Source organism: Homalodisca vitripennis, chromosome 4 (genome assembly GCF_021130785.1).
Source record: "Homalodisca vitripennis isolate AUS2020 chromosome 4, UT_GWSS_2.1, whole genome shotgun sequence".
Classification (NCBI taxonomy): Eukaryota; Metazoa; Arthropoda; class Insecta; order Hemiptera; family Cicadellidae; genus Homalodisca; species Homalodisca vitripennis.
In genome coordinates this window covers 160,583,085-160,606,382 of record NC_060210.1, presented here as the reverse complement: position 1 = coordinate 160,606,382, position 23,298 = coordinate 160,583,085, and the positions used below count along the sequence as shown (strand labels likewise).

The following is a 23,298-nucleotide window of genomic DNA, read 5'->3' as shown; positions in this document are numbered from 1 at the left end:
CCCATTGACACAGCTATGTTCTCAATTGGGATTGATTTGTCTGATTGGGAAGGGCTTTCATTATTTTGGTTGTGAAACAGTTGAAGAAAGTGACTTTGTGCCAGCAAGTATTTTTCCTGTCTTTGAGGGAAGGTATCTTAAAAGGCTGTAACAAAAATTTGTTTAACATATAAATAAAATATCCCAACCAATTGTTGAAGCCACTATGAAAACATTGAATACTGTGCTAGAACTTTATAAATCCCATGAAATCTTATGATATAGCAAAATATTATCTTATTTAAGTTATTATACAACTTTTTTACCGTTTCTCCAGCATCCGTTCCAATGGCTCAACGTTTTTGTTCCATCACCACATTTCAGTCAGTCATTATATAAAATCACTAATTTATTAAACAAACCTAGTTCAAACTCAACCAGTATCCAAGTAGTTAAGTATAAATAGAGACCATACCTATCCCACCATAACACAAGTCCTAATGGATATTCCATAACTGACACACCAGCATTGTAATCACAGTTTATAACAAAGTCATTGTTTCTAAAAATATTGTTTGCTAGGAAGTTGGAAAAAGAAACAAAGCTCTATCCCTGTCCATGTTGAAGATGGTTGCTCGATGGGGAATTCCGAAGCTATCTGATGAAAAAGAGATTTCAGAAGCTACATTATTAGCCAAAATAAACAGTACTGAAATGGTAATATTATATTATGGTAAACACAGTAACATTACATATAGATGTTACCAATAAATACAAGTCAAAGGAAGCAAAATCGATTAAACTCGGGTATTAACATGTTCAATATGACCCCCGTTTAGTTTGAGGCAACACTCGTACCGTTCTTGTAGGTTTTGCTTCATTTCAGTGAATAGGGGTTGTTCCATTCTCCTAATACACATGGTTATTTTTTCTTTGAGGTAAACGATGGTAGATGTTGGGTCCTTGCGGAAAATATTTTCTTTCAACATTTCCCAGACGTAAGCGTCCGGTGTTGTAAGATCGGGAGAGTGGGCTGGGTAAGGAAAGTTTGTTCTGAGGGAGATGAGACGGTTGCCAAAGGTTTGTTGGAGGAAAGCAATGTTGTTAACGACAGTATGACTGGTTGCGCCATCTTGCTAGAACCACTGTGAATTTAACGGCAGGTTATGTGCACAACAAAATCTCCTGAGATCTCTCACAAACAAATCAAGAATGGCCCTATATCGTTTTGGTCATTAGGCTTCTTTTCGGCTACTGTAACACTTCCGTGGTTTTCATTTGTACAGACAGTAGTTGGGCGACCTGAAAAGCCCTTTTGCTGTGTCAAAACACTAACTCTTCTTCAAAAATTTTCAACAACAGTAAGAGTCACAACATTACTAGGCGGGTTTTAGTGGAAATAGTCCTGAAAACGTAATGCAGTGTATGACAAGCTTGGCCAACCCGCTTGTCCAATTCCGTATGAGCGAAAATAATGCTCAACGATAAAAACTTATACCGTTCTACTGGTTCTACCGTTCTTAGAACCATGTTAGCAAAAACTAACCTCAAATAAGAAAGAAGTAATGAACACGAAGCCGTGGCAACAATCGACAGTTGAATCAGCTTATCGAGAAGGCAGCTACAGCTGATTCAGTTTCAGTACTGTTTATTATGGCTAATACTGTATTTCTTTGTCTTGAGCTGCTACATTGATGAGGGCTCTGTATTGAGCTGTACTGTACATTAGATATTTCTGATTGCATCAAGAGAAAGTCAAGGAGGAGATCAGACTAAGGGATATATTTCAAAATCTTAATATCATGATAATTAAAAATAACCTTCCATATAGCAATCAGCTCATCACTTGCATCAACTAAAACTCTTTGTGAGCGCATACTCGCTTCATTTCTTCTCAAGTAAGAATCTTTTCATTCCACTCATCCAAAAGTGTTATTCAATTATGAAGAGCCAAGCCAATACAAAATCTGTATTGTAAAAGTTCTTACACAGTTAAAACACTGGAACTGTCATGAGCTGGAGGGACATGAACAGGATTAGGAAAGGGTGAATAAGAATGGTGGAAGGACTTCCCTGTGACTACACATCGTTTTTTTACGTATTTATAATGGGACTCACCAATAAAAGAGAGTTTGGTTGAGATTTTATCTTGTATCCAGATTCATTGTAAGTAATTAGTACACACCAAGTAAGAGTTGCAGGTTGGTACATTGCATGTTTATGCAAATATTATCTATATCCAGAGACAGGTATTGCTTCTATGCATAGTCTCAAAAAATCTTTGATGGTATTCTTAATTGATTTTATTACAATATGTTTGGGTGTGCTGTGTTAAAAAAATTAATCGTAATATAATTTAGAAAGGAAAGGAATTTTCTGTTTGGGTTTAAATAAATAAATTTAAAGTTTATTAATAATTTTACATTACATATATTATTTGTTATGTAACTCATTAATTCCTTAGAGCTTTAAAATGATTTTGCTACTATACAAAATCAGGTTTCTTTACAAAGAATGTTGATATTTTCAATTTCCTGTTTCCAGGTGGAAAATTGAATAATTAACTGCTTGAGTTGAAAGATACTCAAATATATTTAGCCTTTGTTTGTTGGGTCTTGGAATTGGAATATAGGTTTGAGTTGTGATTATGAATATTACTGTTAAAGCATAACTAATAGTTGTATTAGGAGTAATTATTTTTCACAATTTATAAATATAATTGGGCATTTCTCCTGTAGAGTTCTCTATATATGAGTTTATAATAATAACAGTGTAATTCTTTTGTAAAATATACAATCTTTGGTGGTTATTTATAACATTTCTTCTTACAACTATCTCATTGGTTGAGCAGGGATTAAGTGATTAATCCAAACAAGTGTGGCAGTTCTGGCTATGGTTTCTTCAAAAGGCAGGTATTCTTTCAATAAAAATTTGAATTCAAATTGGAGTGGATAATCCACCCAATACATCAGACTAACACCAGTAGGGATGATCAACTTTGGATTATCAAATACATTATACTAAAATTCTTTTTTTAACATTGTCATTAATTTTTTTAAGTTATCTAGAACTAATGCAATGTAAAGTTGACAATAAATAGGCTACAACTTAAATTTGGTAAATGACTTTTTTTGCATGAGTACTGTAAACAATAAAGCCATCAGTGTTCCAAACTGAATTGCAACAGTGTGCTGTCCACTCATGCATCTAGTCCTTACCCCTAGAGCAAATGTCACTTTTCACAATGGAACAGCTTTTGTACATTAGTACTTTCATCATGCCTTTATGAACATCAGCTATTGATTGTTAACACTGTTGTTCTACCATCTGATCTGATATATAGTAATAAATGCAGTTTTTATGATTGTACAGTGGTAAAATAAAACACTTAGTAGTAATTTGTTATATAATTGTGACTCAGTCCTCTAATCTTTGCAGATTTATAGATGCATTTTATTGGTTAATATTAATATTATAATCTGTCTTGCAGCTCACTCAAATTAATAGACATGATGTGATTAGAACAAATTTTAAAACAATACTTGTCATATATTACTGTTTTATTAGCTATGGCTTCTTACATATGAGGATGCGCCAAATATAAACAGTGCTTGTTCATTAAAAACTTTTTATATGATAAAGTTTACCAATATGTAATATTTTTCTACATAATCTTCCGCCCTAGAAACACATTTTCTGATGGATTGGATTGGGAGTTCCATTCTATTAACATAAAAATTCAGTTGTCATTCAGTCTTTTAGCCATTGGAGTAAAAATCAGTCTTGAGGGACCTAAATAAATTAAATTCACAGGGTGGCAAGTTTGGGCTATAAGAAGGCTGGTCCAGTGTTGCCAATTTCTAAAACAGTTGATTTTTGTCTTGTGGTGTTATTTGCTTTAAGCCTGGTTTTGTGCAAAAGAATGACACTCTGGCCCAATTGTTTGCAACTTTTTCTTTCAAATGGCAGTTAATTTGGTGTAACAAATATATCATAATAATATAGTGCATTAATTATGCATTCACTGTGGATAAAATCAATTGCCCATGAAAAAAACTGTGGCTATTACTTTTCTGGCCAACAAACACATCTTTGCCTTCATCAGTGCCTTCTCACTCCCTTCCTACACCTATTTTGACTTTTTGACACTTTGGCTATATTCCCACCCTACATATTCACCTATTTTGACTTTTCTCACACTGTATATAATGGTGAAATAAACACATGGGTTCTTGATAGAATATTATCACTGAATTGTGCTTGAAACCATTGTACAATTCGAGTTGATTCACACCTCCCTGGTCAAAACTCAATTATAATCCACTGTTTTACAGACTTCTTGTTTGTTTATGATTTGTTTTGATAGGGAATAAACTCAAGAGAGTTGCGTTCAGTTTTACCCCTCCCAAACGATATAAGCTACCTGCTTATCAATCACTACAAGTTAATTACCTCCTGGAATTTGAAGAAGAATCAGTCCTGTTTAAGTTTGACACACTCTCTTATTTCCCTGCAGTATAAGAAGGCCATAATTGGCAACCAAAATCATTTTAAGATAAGTTATGGTCATTGAAAAATATTCCCTTCAGAACCACAACCAAATTATTGATTGTCTAAGTTTAAATCGGGAAAAATATGTCACAACATATAAATCCACAGATTCAGAAATAATGATCTGTAAGCCATTAAGTCCAAGAATGAAACAGTCTCTAAATGATCAGGTATGTGCTATTGGACCATTTAAGATTGTTGAAGCGGAAGCTGATGTTAGTAATTTCTTTTGCACATGTTTGAAGTATTATAAATGTTTATGCAAAATACTTCAGTATTTATTTATTTCAATATTTTATGAGACTGCAGTAGTTTTCAATTTCAAATACCAAAGTGTGGATCTCTTTAAGTTGGAGAGCACAATAATTTCTAAATAGCCAATATGTTAATGGCTTAAATTATTGCAAAATTTCAGTTTTTAGTTTTTGAAATTTCAGTAGCTTCTGTTAAATGTTTAAGACCAGTGAGGTGAAGTGCAAAATCTAAGAATGAAACCATGAGTAAGCAAAATTATAACATGTAAAAAAAGAGTTAATGAAGTTTAAGTTACTAGACATAGGGCTACAGAATAAATTTAAGGTATTTTTATGTTTGAAAGAGATGAAATCTCTGACAGATACTTATGGGGTTCCTTGTAACTTACACATTAAAAAAACTTTTAAAATTATTTGTTTATAATTTATATAATTATTTATTTAAAATCTAATATAAATTTTGAAGCTTAACATGTTTTTTTTTTGTTTTGTTGAGAAACTGTGTGCTCATGGTGGCTATTTGGTTAATGGACATTAAGATCCAATTTTTCTGTTTCATAGAATGCAGATTTGGTGTTCGTGTTGTTTGTGATAGGTATATTTTTCTGAAAGTTTTACTTATCTTGAAAGCTGTTTAAAAACATATCTTACTATCAGAACCCTTACTTATTATTTGTAATTTACATTTTACAGGTTTTTGGAGCACTAATGAGGCCCTTAGAATTTCCCAAAGAAGGCCCAAGCTGTAAGCCACTTCTACTTAGAATGGCTGATGAGAAAAGATTTCAGATGGAACGAGGCTCAATTGGCGGCTCATACTTTATAGTGCAGCTACCAGATGGTAGCATGGAGAAGAGGATGAAGATGCCTATCAACATTGACCCTGGTGTCCATTCCAGCTTCAACCTTGACCAGCTTGTCCCTGGAACTCCCATCACTCCAGTGCCCACCATGGCGGTGTTGCCCACTATCACCGAGGCCAAAGTCACAGAGCAGAGTGGCTCAAGTGGTAATTCAGACAATGGTAGCACACCTGACCTGAAAGCTACTGATAACAAACAGAAGAAGAAAATAGAGCCTCCCAAGAAAACAGAAGAGGAGGTAAAAGAACCTCGAACGAAAAAAACGTCTTTAACAGAGTTTCAGAACCGTCAGGCGGGAGCCATTCCAAGAAATGCTTCTCAACCGGCGTTTACAACGTCGAACCAAGGTCTTCCAAAAAATGGATCCGTGCCATTCTTTGACAGGATTCGTAAAACCAGTCAAGGCGAACGTTACAAGCCTACTTTACAAGCAATTCGAGTTTCAAGAGGCAATATGAACTCAAATGGAGATGTTCGAAAATCCCTCCACCTCCGTCTTTCAACTGCTTCTGTGGTTGGCAGTAAAAACAACAACTGTGATGATATGGCTACATCTAAAACAGATGTAAGTACTTATTATGAAATATTTTTTTATACATAAATGTGTTGTTGTTATACACATGTGTTATACATGTGTTGAGGTAATAATGTACAGTATAATAACTATGAATAACACTTAAGATTAAAAGTTAGCTGAACATTGAACAGTATAGAATTGCCCCAAACCTTCTTGCAATATCCTACATGTGTTGAGGTAATAATGTACAGTATAATAACTATGAATAACACTTTACTACTAAAAAATTGAAATGCGTTAGGTTCATAAACCAATTAAAGTTTAAACAGAGAATTACACACGCTAAGTTACACTTTTGCAAAAGTCACAAACAAGGTTCTCTGCAGAATTGGCAGTACTGCACTCTGCATGACCGAACCTGCTCAAAAAAACACATCTGAACCAAAATTCTTTGTAGCACCCAATCTTTCCATAAAGAAGATAAAAACCAACTTCAGAAGGCAATTTCACCTTCTGGTATGGTCACAGAATTTATATATTTCTCCTATATTTTGGTTTCGAAATATTTTTAGGGGCTTTCTTAAGTATGTTCTCCTTTTTACTAATTTTCTTCTATTCTCTCTTGAGAGCTGTTGAAACCAGTTGGCTATAGGTACTGAAAAATTGAAGAATTTGACCTGTATTACAAAATATATATATATATTTGTTTTGAAGTAAAACTTTTACCAGAATATTGCTTTATGGACAATCCCGTACATTGTACAGTATTCTCCTGATCTGTCATGAGTAGCATTAAAATTAATAACCTGAAAAAGAAATTGACTACAATCATTGTAATTGTACTGATTGATGTTCTTATATATAAGGATTGTAATGCAAGTGTTGTAAAGGTTTTAATAGTAGGAAACTGACAAATTTAGTTTTACTAAAAAGTTTTAAGGTATGGTTGTGTTTCCTATTGTTACCATTATATAGTGGATTAAGCGCAGCACTCTAATCATCTCTTAAACACTATAAACCTGGTATACGGCATTATCTGAATATATGACATTACCTTGATTTTGTCTAATCACATTTCCAGCAGAGTCTTATTACTATGAATACAATTTATAATGAAAAAAATATTTTGTGTGTGTGTGTGTAAAATCTTATATGGAAATGTTCTACAATTTCCGAATTATTGCTACAATATAATGTTTTTTTTTTCTTTTATGTTTGATTACTATATTTCTTTAGGTAATTATACATTCAAAGTCAAAAATTGGATAATTTTGATCCACTAAATCTAAATATATTTTTAGAGAAAAAACATTTCTCGCAATATTTTCTTTTTTTTTCAACTTTTTAAATAACACCTGACAGGGCCAACTGTAATGCCAAATTCTGTTTTAGCTGGTAAGAATGCATAAAATCTATTTTCTACATGTGGTTTTGTTTTTTTAACAATTTAATAACAACTCACTTGGATGTATGTCTTGACATTGCTGTGGTAGTTAATGAGTCATAGAAAAATAGCTTTCCTGAGACAAGTGACAGTCATCATTTTTAAGTAAGATAAAAGTGTATGAATATACTTCTTGGGACAAGTTGTACTGGAATTATCTTTTTTTGCAGAAAAACAGCATGATTTAAATATCCTGCTAAAGTGCATTCCCAGATTACATTGCTTATCAAATTTGGGTTTTAAACAATGCATGAAAGGCAATTTGTGTGGAACATCATCACTGATACATCCTTTATTTTAATACTTGTAGGCATAGACAAAGATCTTAGAGTAGTACACTAATATATTTAATTCAAGGTATGTACTGTGCTATTATCGAAAGCTATGCTAAGAAATTTTTGCTTGATTTTCCACTTTAGCCTCAGACTTTTCTACAAGGAATAGCTGTTCAGTTTTTGTAGTACTGTTTACTGTGATATCTCATGGCAAAATTGGTAGTCCATATATATTTCTACATATGAATATAAGGCCAAGTTGTTGATTGAATTTTCAGCAAGTGTAAGGTTGTATCACCAGTAACAGGGTGTTCACAAAGCGCATACCAGTTTAATACTTTCTAAACAGTTACAGATAAAGCAATAAAACTTGGTACATTTAAAAATATACTTTACTATCAGTTTTCTGTCATACATACTTGTGGAACACATGTCGGACACTCTAAGACAGCAGTGCGGGCACTTTGGCACTCCACACATCTCAAATCCTTCCAAAGTCTCTTACTGGTTTAAAATTCTCAGCTCCGGATTGGTATAATAGTCTAAGATTTCAATATATAGTACGACCTTGTGACCTTGTTCATCCCGATTAATTGGGACTATAAGTGATCGAGACAAAAAATCCTGATAATCTGAGAATACTGTATAAATAGAATAGATTACAGATAATAAATGTTTTTGTTACAATTATAACATTTATAGAATGCCAATTTATTATTTTCTTTTATAGATACTAATTATATAGAAACAGATAAAGTAACAAATAAAAAGAAATTTTGTTTAATGTCTCATCAACAAAAACTTACAATTGTTCAATTTTGGTACACTGTTTGTGGGAAATTCAATTACGCAAATATTTCAAGTTCATTATTTCTGCTGATGAAATGTTGGACTGTCATTCAAAATAAACCGTCAGCTGGTCTAGCCGTGTCATGGCGTCAGAATGGCTGAGTAATGACACCTTCCGATTTTTCACTAGCATTCTTCATTTTCACTGTCCACTGTTATCGATGAAGAACAAGCTGCTGATACAATTTTTACATCAATCATCGCACCAATGCTAATTTTGGTCTGAATTCAATCATTTACATCTTCTAAATTTACAATTATTAATCTCTTGTAGGCATGCTATGACATTTCTAATTAACTATGTAAAACCGATGTGGATAAATAAATGAATCCGTCCGTATAAACAAGTTTGCACTTCATATGCTTAAAGATATGTCGCTCCATACTAAATTATTTATTTTGCTTTTAAATAAAGTATTTAGTTTAATACACTGCATCACGTTTATTAGTGCAAAGTGGATATATTATTTTCAAAATTATTTAACTTTAAATACTAGTGAACTTTTATGAACATCTGAAAATATATCTTAAATAATTGAAACTATTACATTTTGAGCTAGCTATTGTAAAAGTTTATGAGTTATAAATATTTCAAATGTGTCTGAGACTAATGAAAAATTGTTTTGAATTTGTCTAATCAATTTTGAACATAAGGAGGACAAGATAACAAAATATTCATTAAAAATATAAAAACCTCGGTTTAGTGACAAAACATTTTTAAGCTGTGGTATTTGCAATAGTTGATTAGTCTTTTATCAAGACATTTTCAAAAACCCTTGAAAATCGTTAATCAGGGAAATGAGTCTGTAGTTAATGCAACTGCTCAGCTTCTTATTTTAAGATTATGGTATACTTTTTTTAGGAAAAAAGGACAACCGAATCCTTGTTAGTTAATAATTGTTAAGTATTTTTATCTAAGGTGGGATTAACAAATTTTGCAATATTTAACTATTCTTGTAGAAATAAATCACTTCCAGCCTAGTGTCTTAGTACAAAGTTTTAGGTGTGAGATTCATATTGATTTCAAGTTCTGTTTCATTTGTGAATGATAGACAGGCCATGATGTTTTCTGTTTTATGTTTGTGTACTAAATAAGAGTACAGTGGTGTTTTGCATCTATATGTAATAGAGGTTGTTGCAATTTTACAGATTTCATTTTCCTTTTATTTTTAACAATTTGCTTTAGTGCTATAGATTATTACTCTCAGCATTTGCTATAATATTTGATTGTATCTTTCTTTCATAATTTTTTATCTCACAGTTATTTTGGATTTATTTTGAATTTTCCTGCTCCTTTTTCTGTAAATTCACATTTTTAAAACGTTTTTTAGTAAATTTTCATGAGGTTCTTATCTCATTGTCAGTAAATCAACGTATTATATAGTACTGTATAAGTAATTATTTTAATAAAAGTCTTTCCATTTTCCGCTCAATTAGCCTTATATGTGTATTCCCAGTCTTCATTTATGAATGTGGTTTTCGATGTGTTTAGATGGTTTAAAGTCATGTGCTGACTGCTTTCTTTCTCTTTGCATCAGTTCTGTGGTTAATTGGTAGGTTAGGGTTCATTTGAATAAATGGTTGAAGTTTGTATATGATTGCATAAACTTTAGTTTTCATAACTTAAGTGAATATTAGACAGTAGTGCGATAGTCGTCATATTCACTCATGATCAGAGTTTATGAATCTTACAACACATTTCTAGGATATTATGGTTAGTAACAGGAAATTTCGATGGAGGTGTACAACTTTGGTTAACATGTTTTTAACGGTTTTACTTGCTTTTCCTCATAATCTTTAACGATTTTTATTTTAAGTAACAATGAATGCCCTCTAAAATTGATTACTTTTTTTAGTTTTTTACCTGTTTGTAATATTTGTTTCAGCAATGGATATTGTAAGTTTTTTTATAATGAAACCTAATAGTCTCAACAACAAAAATCATTCACAAAATATAATTGTTGATTTTAGTTAGATTTACAAATTTAATAGCAAACCTTTTTTGTTGTTGTGTTATGAATTTCTCTGTCATCAAATAGAACTTATTAATAATTGTTTCCTTCAGTGTAGTTTGTAAACTCACAATGTTTATAGATGGACAACGAGAGTGTCAACTTCACAATGTCCCGCCTCAGTATTCAAACACGCAAGGAGCTGGTGCGACCGATGTCTCGCAAGGACATCTTTTACTCGGGTTCAGTTGTGAACTTGCCAGAGTATCAGTCCCAGCGCTCTCTAGCTGGATACCGCCAGAGTGTGCTCTCCCTACCCCAGTACAGCACCAACCGTGTCAATGATGTCGAGAAAGCTTCTCGTGAGTTTTTTCCTTTGTATTAAAGTTGAGGTACCTTTGTACCAATATAACAACTTGGATTGTTGATATTAATATTCCAGAGTATTAATATTTAAATCATAAATAATACATCCAAGACGATATAAAATATTTTTTGATTAGTAAAGATCCTAGTGAATATTAAGTACAATGTATTACTAAATTTGTTAACTATTAAATATTATCTGGTTTGTCTAAAATAAAAATCACAGTTCTAAATAAAAACAATAGATTTATTTTTAAATGGCAAATTAATAAGTTCAACGTTTCAGAATTTTTTATCACTCTATTTTCCACAAAGAATTGACAAACCGTTTAGTAAATTTAAAAATTCCTTTGGCAAGAAATAAAAATATTAATCAAATATATCAAAATAAAAATCAGGGCTCTCTTCTAAAATAAAATAATAAAGTGTTAAAATAAAAATTAAACACCACTTGGAAATAACTAAAATAAAAATGTTCACTTCTAAGTTCACTCAAAATTCAAAATAAAAATTTAAACTTCTCTTTACAGTATTTGAACCTTAACTTTCAAGTCTCTGCAATTCAGATTACAACTCTCTCTCTAACAATTATTAAAGTTCAATTAATTTTCAATTAATAATTCACAATAAAACAGTTCCAGTTAAATATTAATAAATTACTACTTTTCCTAATCTCAATTAAAGTATAAACAAAGTTCAATTTTAATTCACTTCTCTTGCAAGCATGAACCAAATGTAACTTGTATGATTCTATTATGCTCTATTGTTCTTCGAGAATAAGTTATTCAGAATGCTCTGTAGTTTCTTTGAATTTAATTTTTTCCTATAAAAAAGACAACAGAATTAATTTAAAATCAGATCAGGATGACTATTTCAATAAAACGTACAATAAATTTGGTGCTTACCTCAAAATCACTCGCGGAAAATATTTAAGAAATACAGCGCACTGCAATCAACTTTACTCACGAAAAAAAAACCAAAAGAAGGGCGAAAATTATGAGCGGGCGCTTAAATACTTCCCTTTCCAATCAACTTTGCAGGACATCTGTGGTGCTCTCTCACTTGTCCAGCTGTATCAAACCAGGAGAACAATACTCGCAACAAGACAAGTTCTAATCAATTCAAGGCAGTCAACCTGCCTTCCTAACAATTTAAAACTACCAGTACTAACTTGCCAAAGGATTACATGTTCGTTTTTACCCTGACATTTCACAATCTAATCTAAAATTAAGTCCCAATATTTCGATCCCATAATTTTTATTTAATTTAAGTTTTAATAAAAAAATAAATCAATTTAGCTTTTAAAAACGCTACAACCAATTAAATTGTTGACTATATTGTGGTTTAGTCTTGCCAATTATATTTGACTGAAGTCACGTTAATTAATAGCATTTAATTGAAATCCCTTTTAAAACTAGATTATATTATGGAAAGTTTACATTTTTTAAAGATTGAACCAAATAATCCTAATGATTAATGATGATTTGGTTTAGTAAAGATATGTACAATACTACTACTAAATTTACCTCAGAATATAATTTTTTTCATTCCAATAAAACTAAAATGTGCAAATTTCATTCGCCAAGGAATTATATTTCCAATTATAACTTATTAATTTGTTTTTTGCATTAAAATGGGTTTTAAGTTTGTAACCATTACAGCCCAGAACCCTGTATTACATAAATGGAAATAATTAACAAATGCCACAGGATAGACATCTTATCCTAAAAAATAATATTTATTTGAGTTATTAGAAAATGTGAGAAGTCTAGGAACAGAGATGAATGAATGAATATGTTGCAGGAGACACAAAATATTTTCAGTAAAAAAAATACTCAATATATTTTTGTGAATTTCTTTTTCCAAAATCATTAGAGTCTACTGGAAACAATGAAGTAGGACCTTAAAGTATTAGCTTTATATGAAAGGCGAGAATTTCAATTTAAATCTTAATTTCTCTGTTTCCTGCTGTTTATTGATATAGTTATCTTGAATTTTTGAATCTTGAAATTTTATGTATGAAAACATAAACAGGCTCTCAACTCTCGTGAGGCTTATAAGATTATTATGTTTCATGTTGGCTTATAACATAAAATTTTTGAGTGTAAGTGTACATTGACAGAATGTTTTGTCTTCAAAAATGCATATGTTGATAAACAGGCTATGTTGATTGTTTCTCTTAGGATTAACATACAGAATAGGTAATTTGTTCATTATGCATAAAGCGTAATTAATAATCAATATCCAGTATAAAGTTTAAAAATGAGTGTATAAATTCAATAACACACAACTGTACACAAAATTACACAAGGTTATATTTCTCAATTTTTTCAGATTCTTTTCTTTCATCACCATCTGTGTAGACGTTTATTTGTTCTCGGTACAAAATACAATGAAATTTTTATCAAGCACTATAAATAAAGGGTAGTAAAAGCTTATGTGTTGGTGTGTAGCGGAGCTCTGCCCCTGCCTCACTCTACCAGACTCAATCAAGGGAGTATTGGCCTCCATGCTGGACTACAGTTTGCTCAAGAACCCTGTGTTTTTGTTCATTGGCATCAGCAACGTGTTTGGTATGGCAGGCTTGTACGTTCCATTCGTGTACCTGGTTGAATGTGCCATCAAGGAGGGTGTAAGTATAATTTTTTTCTACAGGCAAGTAATCATATCATAATCATAATTTTTATTGCCATTGATCACATTTTACATATAATGAAATATGTTTAGTAGTAGTAGTTTGTATAGCATAAATCTTTAACAATTTTGTTAGCCTTTCCTATAGTGTCAGTCTTCTTTGAGTGTCCATGCTACAACTTTTTCAAAAACAATGTATCTAGACTTTTTCATCCCGTTGCACTTAGGTATTGTACTTTTTTTTATAACATAACAAAGGCAAGCATCCGAAATTCTTCTTTTACTGCCAATAAAGAACTTTTGCTCTTTTTACTTTTTCATCAAGTTCATGTGTTGTACTAATATATACTTTATATAACTATAAACTTATTGCTATTGTGTATCACATGTTTATGAAAACAGTAAACTATACATTGAAGAGATTGAAAATTTATTGGTTGTGTTGAACTTGCCACTCACAAGAATCACAATGTCATACTCCTGTACAAAGACACCACTACTATTCAAAGACAAGAGCAGGTTGTCCACTGATGCTCGCTCCCATAAGAGTGGTAGTAACCACCCTATCCGTGTGTAGGGTTAACTAGTTATATATTTGACCATCAATACCACGTCTCAACACCACATTACCAATTGCCTGAGTACCTGTATTTTCAAAAGCTCCTTCAATGTCCTGAAAGACACCTGTGGCTACTTCTTTTGCTGCCAGTGCCTTTTCAATCCTGCATACCAATTGATGCAGGGCTGGGTCCCATTGTCTTCCTCGAGTATAAGCATGCTGATTTGGATGTAGAGGGTGCTACAAGAGAGATCCCTCCCATACAAACCTAGTAATCATCTTCTCCAGGGATTTTAGAAGAAAGGAGGACAGACATATTGGCGTAAAGGATTTAGACCAGTCCAGGCTTGACCTCCCTTGCTTCGGTATAACACCACCCTGGACACTTTCCAGGCCAGAGGAATGTACTTGAGGGCCACAGAAGCCCTGAAATCCTGCACAGCCAGTTTAGGAGAATATCCAACCCCCGCTGCAAGGAAATCGGTTTCACTCAGTCTCTCTCAGGAGCTTTATAAGGACTAACAAGTTAATTACCCACTCAAAACCTCCTTGAAAGGTTATTACATGACACGCCAAACTCCATTGTGAGTGTGTGACGCACCCCATAGTTCTCCCTCTACAGCTGAGTGATTGATTGATGAGCATAAATGATACAGTCCAGAAAGTGTATTCTCATCATAACTTTTAGAACTTCCTCAGTTCAGTAATATATCTACCTTGATGGTCCTTGAGACCACCAAGTGGCGAGATGGGATTTTTTGCTAATAGCCTGTGAACCCTTGCACACTATCAATGTTAGTGCAGGATCTTCCAGGCTAGTCTCTTAGCCACACGAACCTTGCGCTTGTGCAGTGCAAGAGCATCGTGGTAAGTCTCCTAAGTACCCCAAGTTTTTTGCTCTCCTGAATAAACCCTGACACTCTTCCTCAAAGAGGCCAGTTCAGAGCTCCACCAGGCTACTTTGGATCTCCTGTTAATGACAACACAACTAAGATCAAATGCACCCACAATCGCCGGAGTCACACTATTGGCAGATTTGTCCAGCTGCACTGTACTGTGAATCTGTTTCCAGGTAACTACCATCGATTTCCAGTTATACCCTTAGGTTTTTCTTTTATGACACCCAGTCTGTGTTTCTCGGATTCCTATACTGAACTTTTTCAAGTACCAAGTCTCTGATTGTAAAGCAGATGTGAGCATAATCGGAGAGGGAAGGCTCATCAGACACATGACAACCATGTATCCAATTAACCATACCCTGCTTCATCATGGTCACATCTATCACCTTCGCATGTGAAATGTAGGAATATTACCCACGTTTGCAGTCATTAGATTATGGAACATTATATACTTCAAAAGCAACTTACCTCTGTTGTTTCTGTTGGTGTTACCCCACGCCTCACTATATGAAAACTTGATGATGAAATATCTGGGTTTGTCCAAAGCCAGTTCCAATCAGCCTAATGGTGGAAAGATCTCTGGAACAAAATTCCAGAACAGGAATGCTGTTCACTTTGTTGTTTAGACCAATACAAGCTCTGGCATTATTAACATGAGCGGTAACAATTTAAACCCCTTTTGTCATGGAAAGCCCTAATACTTTACCCTTACAATCCAGGGTTCCTTGTATCAGGGCAACTGAAGCTGCTTTACTGTGCTGTTGATTGGACTGAAGTATTGTGATTCCCATGATCAGTCGCCACACCTCGTGTCCTCAGTTGGTCTACTCAACCTTCACATCAACACCACCAATTGCTGAATTTTCGTTGATGGTAGTTGAGCATGGCAAAGGTAGAGACACCCAAAGCCAAACTGCTTGCTATAGTCTTCCCAGATCAAGATCTATTGGGATTTTGATTTCAGGATCCATAAAAGGTCCTACAAGTACTGAGGAAATAACTGTTCCACCCGGTCAGCCTGCATGACCACGTAAGGCTATTTATCCTTGGGAGGTGCCAAACTCCCAAGGATTCCATTGGTAATGCACTACCCCTGCGCCATGCACCCTTTAAGCAATATCGTGGGATTGGGAGCCCCAGTCAATGTAAAAGTATATGTGTGGTACGATTCTAGATAAACCAGTCGAGACTGGCCATGCCCGACCTGGCACCACTATTGCAAGGCAACCGCCATCGCAGAGTGCACAAGCATAGATCCTGGGGCTTTATAAATACAGTTATTCAACTAACTAGTCAGAAGCATTTTTTGTCATTTTATGACACAATATCTGTATTAACATATTGTTTAAGGATTGTGTGGCTGTGTAGCTGATTTCCCTTGGATTAACTCTCTGCTACTCAACAATATAAACCTGGTGATTAAATAACGTTATGTGTACAGAATATAGAGGAACAGTCTGCATCATTTCTGTATGCTGAGCATCATCGGCATCACCAATACAGTGGGAAGAGTTTACTGTGGCTGTGTAGTTGACTTCCCCTGAGTCGACTCTCTGCTACTCAACAATATAAACCTGGTGATTAAATAATGTTATGTGTACAGAATATAGAGGAACAGTCTGCATCATTTCTGCTAAGTTTCATCTGCATCACCAATATATTGGAGAGAGTTTTCTGTGGCTGTGTAGTTGACTTCTAGTGCAGTCATTGAAGCATTATTACTCCGAATTTTTTTACTGTGAACCGAATTGCATACAATTTTGGAATTAGGATCATCTTACCCTTAACTTCAAAAGTGAAAATGATTTGAACTCCGCAACCACCCTGGGGGTGGTTGCCACCCCTTCTCGGGGGTGAATTTTTTTCTAAATAACCTCGGATATCGATGGAAGGCCTAATTTTAAGCAAAAAATCATCTATAAAGTTTTTTGAAAAATCCAATACTTTTCAAGTTATTGACAATTGAAAATTCACAATTTTTTCACGTTTTTCATCAGTTTTTTGCAAATATCTCCAAAAATATACGTTTATCGAAAATTTTATAAAGAACAAAATTGTAGCAGGTAAAAAAATGAACAGTTTGGTTTTTTATACAGTATTCTAAGTGCAATATTAAGCTAGATATTAAAGATCAAAACCGTTTTTTATTTGGTCTGAAATTTAATCGATGTGGTCAATGCCATCTAGCGGCGAGCAGATGCATTTTAGGCATTCTAATAAAAAAGGGTTTTATAGTGCTTGAAATAAGCTTTAAAGTGAGCACTATTAAATGTCTTTTTCACGTAAAATAAGTGAGCTGTATTTCAAATAAGAGGAGCATCTAATATTTTTTCTTTTAAATCAATGGGTTTCATAAGTGCCATTTCCACCAAAATTAAAATTAATCGTATTCCGCCTAGAATTAAATTTATTATGAAGAGTTTGATAGATTGTATCAGTTTGGCTACTTCAGGACACATATTTTTCAAAAAAGTCACGATAAAAAAATTTCAAATTTAAAAAAACCAACTTTTTTCATAATATCTCAAAAATGGCGACAGATACGTATAAAAGTGTAGGGAAGAAAAGTTTAGGTATTTTTCTGACAAACAATTTGGTTTTTTTTTTGTTTTTTCTGTCAAACAAAAATTGACGGAGATTTGATTATTTAAAGAGCGCATTGCAGCGCAATCACAACCTCTCTTAAGCCCTTTACCCCTTACCCTTTTTAAAAAAGGGTTTTTTACTATATATTGCAATAAAGGATGTTGTAGCTCTCTTAATTACCTTTACAATGGTTTTTTATAAATTGTGATAGCATGAAAATTGAAGGAGTTATGGTCCAAAAACTTATCATATTTTCTTCTACTTAGTAACTGAAAATTTCGGAGTGTGAATATTTGGAGCAATGTGAAAGTACGCAGTATAATAGAAGCCTAAAACTATTATAATGTGTATATATATAGATAATATGGCTCATATATTTTGGAAACGTAGGCATGAATACATACCAACGTTCTTATATGTATATATAACACATTTGAGTGAAGGGGCCAATGAAAAAACCAGGTGATCAGCTGTGCGTGCTCCGTTTATTCGTTATAATGTGACCAGTATATTCAAAAACATTCATCCAACGGATTGGGGGTGGGTCTTGAATGACGGTTTATTAAATCCACTTAAGTCTGTAGATCCACCTGCACCACAAGAACTCCTGAAAATGATTTTTTGCAACTGCAAAAAAGGATGTGGAGCGTCTTGTGGATGCAGAAAAGTTGGTCTGTTTTGTAATAGTACCTGTGGAATGTGCAGTGGAGATAACTGCCAAAATAGCCCTCCAATTCAGCCAGAAGATGTTGAATGTGCCAGCGACTCCGACATTGAGTCATGAATAATAATATTATATTTTAATAATAATAGTACAATTTTATATAATTTGTAAATATTTTATTTAATAAATGGCAATTTTTTTACTCTAAATTCAATTATTTTTAAATATGTAATCATATAATATATTTACTGTTTTAATTTAGGGGTGGTTTTAAGGGTAGAAAAGCTTAAGAATATGGTAATCATTTTCGAGAGTGTGGAATAATATTTAAATCCTTTCAATTTATCAAAAAACTTTTTTTTAATTTTTTATCAAGGAGTAGTTTTTAAGGGTTGAAAGGGGTTAAAAATTTGATAATTATTATAGGGAATATAAAGTATTACTTACTCTATACTTACATCTTTTTATGTCATACCAAAGTATATTTTTTTCAATTTAGGTATTGTTTGCAAGGGTTGTAAGATTTTCAAGGGGTTTAAAATGATTTTAATATGAGGTAATTGTGTTAGAAAACACTTTACAACTTCACCACTTACTATTAGATATGTTTTATAGCGATAAAATGGCTCAATGTCAATTTTTCCATTAAGGAGTTGTTTACACCCCTTAAAAATAATAGGCGGAGTTCAGATCATTTTCACTTTTGAAGTTAAGGGTAAGATTCCAAAATTTCATGCAAATCGGTTCACAGTAAAGAAAATTCGGAGGTAAGACCGTATTTTTCGCTTCAATGACTGCACTATTCCCCTGAGTCAACTCTGTGATACTCAACAATATCAACCTGGTGATAAAATAATGTTATTTGTACAGAGTATAGAGGAACAGTCTGCATCATTTCTGCTAAGTATCATCGGCATCACCAATACAGTGGGGAGAGTTTTCTGTGGCTGGGTAGCTGACTTCCCGTGGGTCAACTCTCTGCTGCTCAACAACATCAGCCTGATGGTTACCACTGTTGCAGTCTTCTACTTCCCCCTGTGTGCTAACTATACTCAGTATATTGTCACTGCTGTAATTTTCGGCTTGGCGATATGTAAGTCATGTCTACATTTTTTTATAGATATATTTTATTTACAATACGTAAAATTTATAGCAACCATAAAGACCCATGAAATAAAATAGTGGTTTTTAGGTTAAAAAAATAGACAATTCTAGTATGTACGTGTAGAAAAATACTATATCTGATGTATATAAATCTTTACACTATCAGTAGCTAGTAGTAGATGCTTGATAAAAACTGCAGAACCAAAATCACAGTAAGTGGTCTCTGGGGATGTAAGGGTTAACTTTATCTATTATTGCTAGTGAGGTATTGTTGTATTTATGTACTACCTATATTTTCTACATTTCCAAGCATCCGATTGTGGTTATATGATACAGCTTACAGTAACTGGACTCCCAGTATGTAAATGTTCATTTGTTAAAGCATCATAATCTAAACATGATGTAACTGTAGTTCAGCTTCTGTGTGAAATGTTAATTTGCAAACTTCAAGAATGTTTACTTGCAAACTTTTATTATGAAATATTACAATTCTTGCTTCTGTAATGTTTTATTCAACTCCTAGTAGTAAAAAATTTTGTTGTTGTTGTATTTTAACAAAAACGTTTTTGCAGCCGCCTACATCTCTCTGACCTCCATTATATTGGTGGACTTGCTCGGTCTGGATAAGCTGACCAACGCGTTTGGTCTCCTAATCCTGTTCCGTGGGGCGGCAGCCATCGTCGGTTCCCCGATTGCCGGGATGGTCTACGATGCCACTCTTTCATACAAATACCCGTTCTTCATGGCATCGGGCTTCTTCTTGCTGTCGACAATAGCCAGCTTTGTGGCACCACTGCTCAAGAGTTGTTCGCCCCAAGAGGAGCCACCTGCCCCAGGTGATGCCCTCACGCCCATCGATGAGGATGAGGAAGAGGAGGAGGGGGAAGGGGAGGAGCTGGCTAACATCCCCGAGATAGTGGAGACGGCTCCTAGCCCTGTGGGGCCTCAGCCAACCAAACCTCTTCCTGTGGAGATCAAACAGATAGAATCCGTCTTGTGAAACCTTGGCTCAGCCAACCAAACGAAAAGCTTTATTTATAGCTTATAGCAATTTTATCTAAGGATTCTGTGGAAACATAATATTATTTCGATATAAATAATGTCAGCGTCCAGATATAAGTCCTGTTACTTTGATTTACACATGTTTAATCCTAATTTTTTACAATTTTACCTTTTTAATACTTCAAAATTTTATTTATTCCCAGATGTTTATAAGTCTGGGTTTGTTTTCAGGGTTATATGTATTTATACTCTAAATTTATGTGTGTTTAGTAAAAGTAATATTAGTTACTTCAAATTTTTTTATGCATGACATTTAACTTTTAATTATTTATGATTTAACGATAAATCAAGCCATATGATCATCGCTATATTGTTAAGACTGTAAAATACAGAAGTAGAAAAGAATATTTATGTTATGTATATATTTTGTATTTATAATTAGATTTTACTCATCCTACCAACAGGTTCTATATTTTAGCTACGGGAGCTGTTGATTGTCATTATGTTTTACAGTTTTTTAAGTGGCCATATAATGTTTGAACGTTTTGTGGTAAATGCGTGTGATGCACTCTGTGGAACATGATTATCTGTGATATAACAAATTTTCAGTTGCTTCATTATGTCAGGAATTACTTGGAATACTTTCAGTCAAAATTTAAGTGACATGATTTATGTTGTTATTCATTACAAAGTACAAAGTGCTTTACTGTTGATTAATTTATCATAAATAAAAAACAAAGTTATTTACTTTTCCTGCTCTTAATCAAAGTCCATAACAGTGTATTTTGCACATATAAGTATTTTTTATTACAGAAACACAACACAAAGTTTAAATCCATATATCACTGTTTGTTTAGAGTTGTTTGATACATCATTATATTTATTAGTATCAATGTTCTTTGATTTTTTTTTCAAAATGTTCTGACTTTTTGAAGTGAGCTGAAAGTTTAATGACGGTAGAATTACGTCATTGGGCCATTATTGTGAGGTGGATTACTTGATGTAAGTTGTAAGATTTAGTGAACCATATCATTTATCTACTCATTTTTCATGGAAGTGTTTGCAGCTCAGTCAGTGTTATTTTGTTATAGAGTGAACAAAGTGTGATGGTGCCATTAAACTTTTAAAACAATTTACTGATAATGTGTGTATTTATAGAATGAAATCCATTTTACATGACAGTTTTATTTAATTAAATAAATCAAAGTGTTGCATATATTATTTATGTTTACGTGAGCACAAAACATTTACACATTCTACTAACAGTCACAATTTAATTTAAGTTTTGTGTTTATATACAACCTTAACGTTCAATGTGTCTAGAGTTTCACTTATAGTTTATATTTAGCTGCGTTTTAAGTTACGTTAGTCGTTACAAAGATTTATTTTGCTATAGGTGCGTAATGCCTGCATTACAGTAAAAATAAATGTGTAAATAAACTATGTTAAATGTATAGTAAGGTAGTAGCATGTGATCTTTCATCTAATAAGCCAAATGATTAAATTAAGAGATGTTTTGACAAATATTTTTCTAGCAAACACAGCTTACTTTTAAGTGTTGTTAGTTTGAGAACCAATAAGCCTCTTGCCTGAAATTGCTTGAACAATCTGTTCATAGCAGTGTATTAGCAGTAGATATAAATTTCAGTTTATTTCAAATATTGTGTACAAATGATGCAGTTACCACAGTTATTTTAACGGCCATGTTTCTTCAAGGTTATAAAAAGTCTCAATTTCTTTTACGATTTAAATTGAGTATACATTCAATATGAGTTTTAAGAAACTATCTGTAGTAATTGTTAAGGAAAAGTGATGATTGAAATAAAGTTTTTATAACAGTGTGCAATCAGAAAACGTTTTCTGATTTTTGGTACCTGCAAAATTATTCCGCTGTTATATTTCTTCTATCTATATATATTTTTTTACAATTAATTTTTAAAATATTTTAATAAATATCGCTTATAGCCTTATATTTTGAAGGAAATGGGAAATTTTTATCGTTAAAAAATGTATATAGTGTTTGAAAATTAGGCTTTGATCTCATGTATCAAATTTTTTAAATGAGTAAAGATATAATTAATTAGATCAGTGAATTTATTGAGTTACAACATTATGTACATATTAGGCAGATAATTTGTACATTATTCCATGTAAGTACTTAGTATAAGGAGTTATATGTTAGGTCTAGTGTAAATACACTAGTGTACAAATGTAAAGGAAAGAGCACTGGCTACATCTTTCTTTTATTTTTATCATTATCCATTGTCATAGACGTTTTGTTATTCTTTGAATGTTTGAAACTTTGTGTTTATTGCAGTTGCATTAACATATACTAAATATTAATTTGGTTTATAAAAAAATAATTGTGTCCGTAAATTATTTACTAAAAATAGAATAAGAAAAGTGATTATATACCAGGGTTTTGATATCAAATCCACAGATTGTATCAGTTTTGTAGGTATTGTTTATCTAAGAACAAATTTTATGGCAATAAAATGTGTATGTGTCTAAAATAAAACAAAATTATAACTAATAGACCCTACACATTTTTTATTTTTAATTACCTTTCAGTATTATTTTAGTTTTTTTTTGCAGCCAACAAATCCCGGTGGCATAACTAAGGGTGGCGATGGGGGAATGAGGGCGATAGAACCCTTCCCAAATTCTGTTTAAAATTTAGGTATAATTGCAATCTAACTTGATTGATTTGTGGTTTTATTTATATACATTGTTAGATTTTCCCACAGTGTGATGTGCTCTTCAATTAAACTCACCTCCTAATCAATCTAACGAATTAATT

At 32.9% G+C, this 23,298-nt stretch overlaps 1 protein-coding gene across 9 annotated transcripts in view; it reads left to right on the top strand.

The window, feature by feature from the left end:
• The window catches only part of LOC124360467 (monocarboxylate transporter 12), a 153,014-nt gene extending 129,979 nt beyond the window's left edge, over positions 1-23,035 (top strand). For all 9 annotated transcript variants that reach the window (XM_046814122.1, XM_046814129.1, XM_046814123.1 and 6 more), the window contains 5 exons: positions 5,478-6,212; positions 10,827-11,046; positions 13,504-13,682; positions 19,263-19,485; positions 20,069-23,035. In XM_046814122.1, the coding sequence (XP_046670078.1) occupies positions 5,478-6,212; positions 10,827-11,046; positions 13,504-13,682; positions 19,263-19,485; positions 20,069-20,496 (1,785 nt within the window). In that variant the 3' untranslated portion in view covers positions 20,497-23,035. The remainder of the gene's footprint in view (positions 1-5,477; positions 6,213-10,826; positions 11,047-13,503; positions 13,683-19,262; positions 19,486-20,068) is intronic.
• Positions 23,036-23,298: the final 263 nt, after the last annotated feature.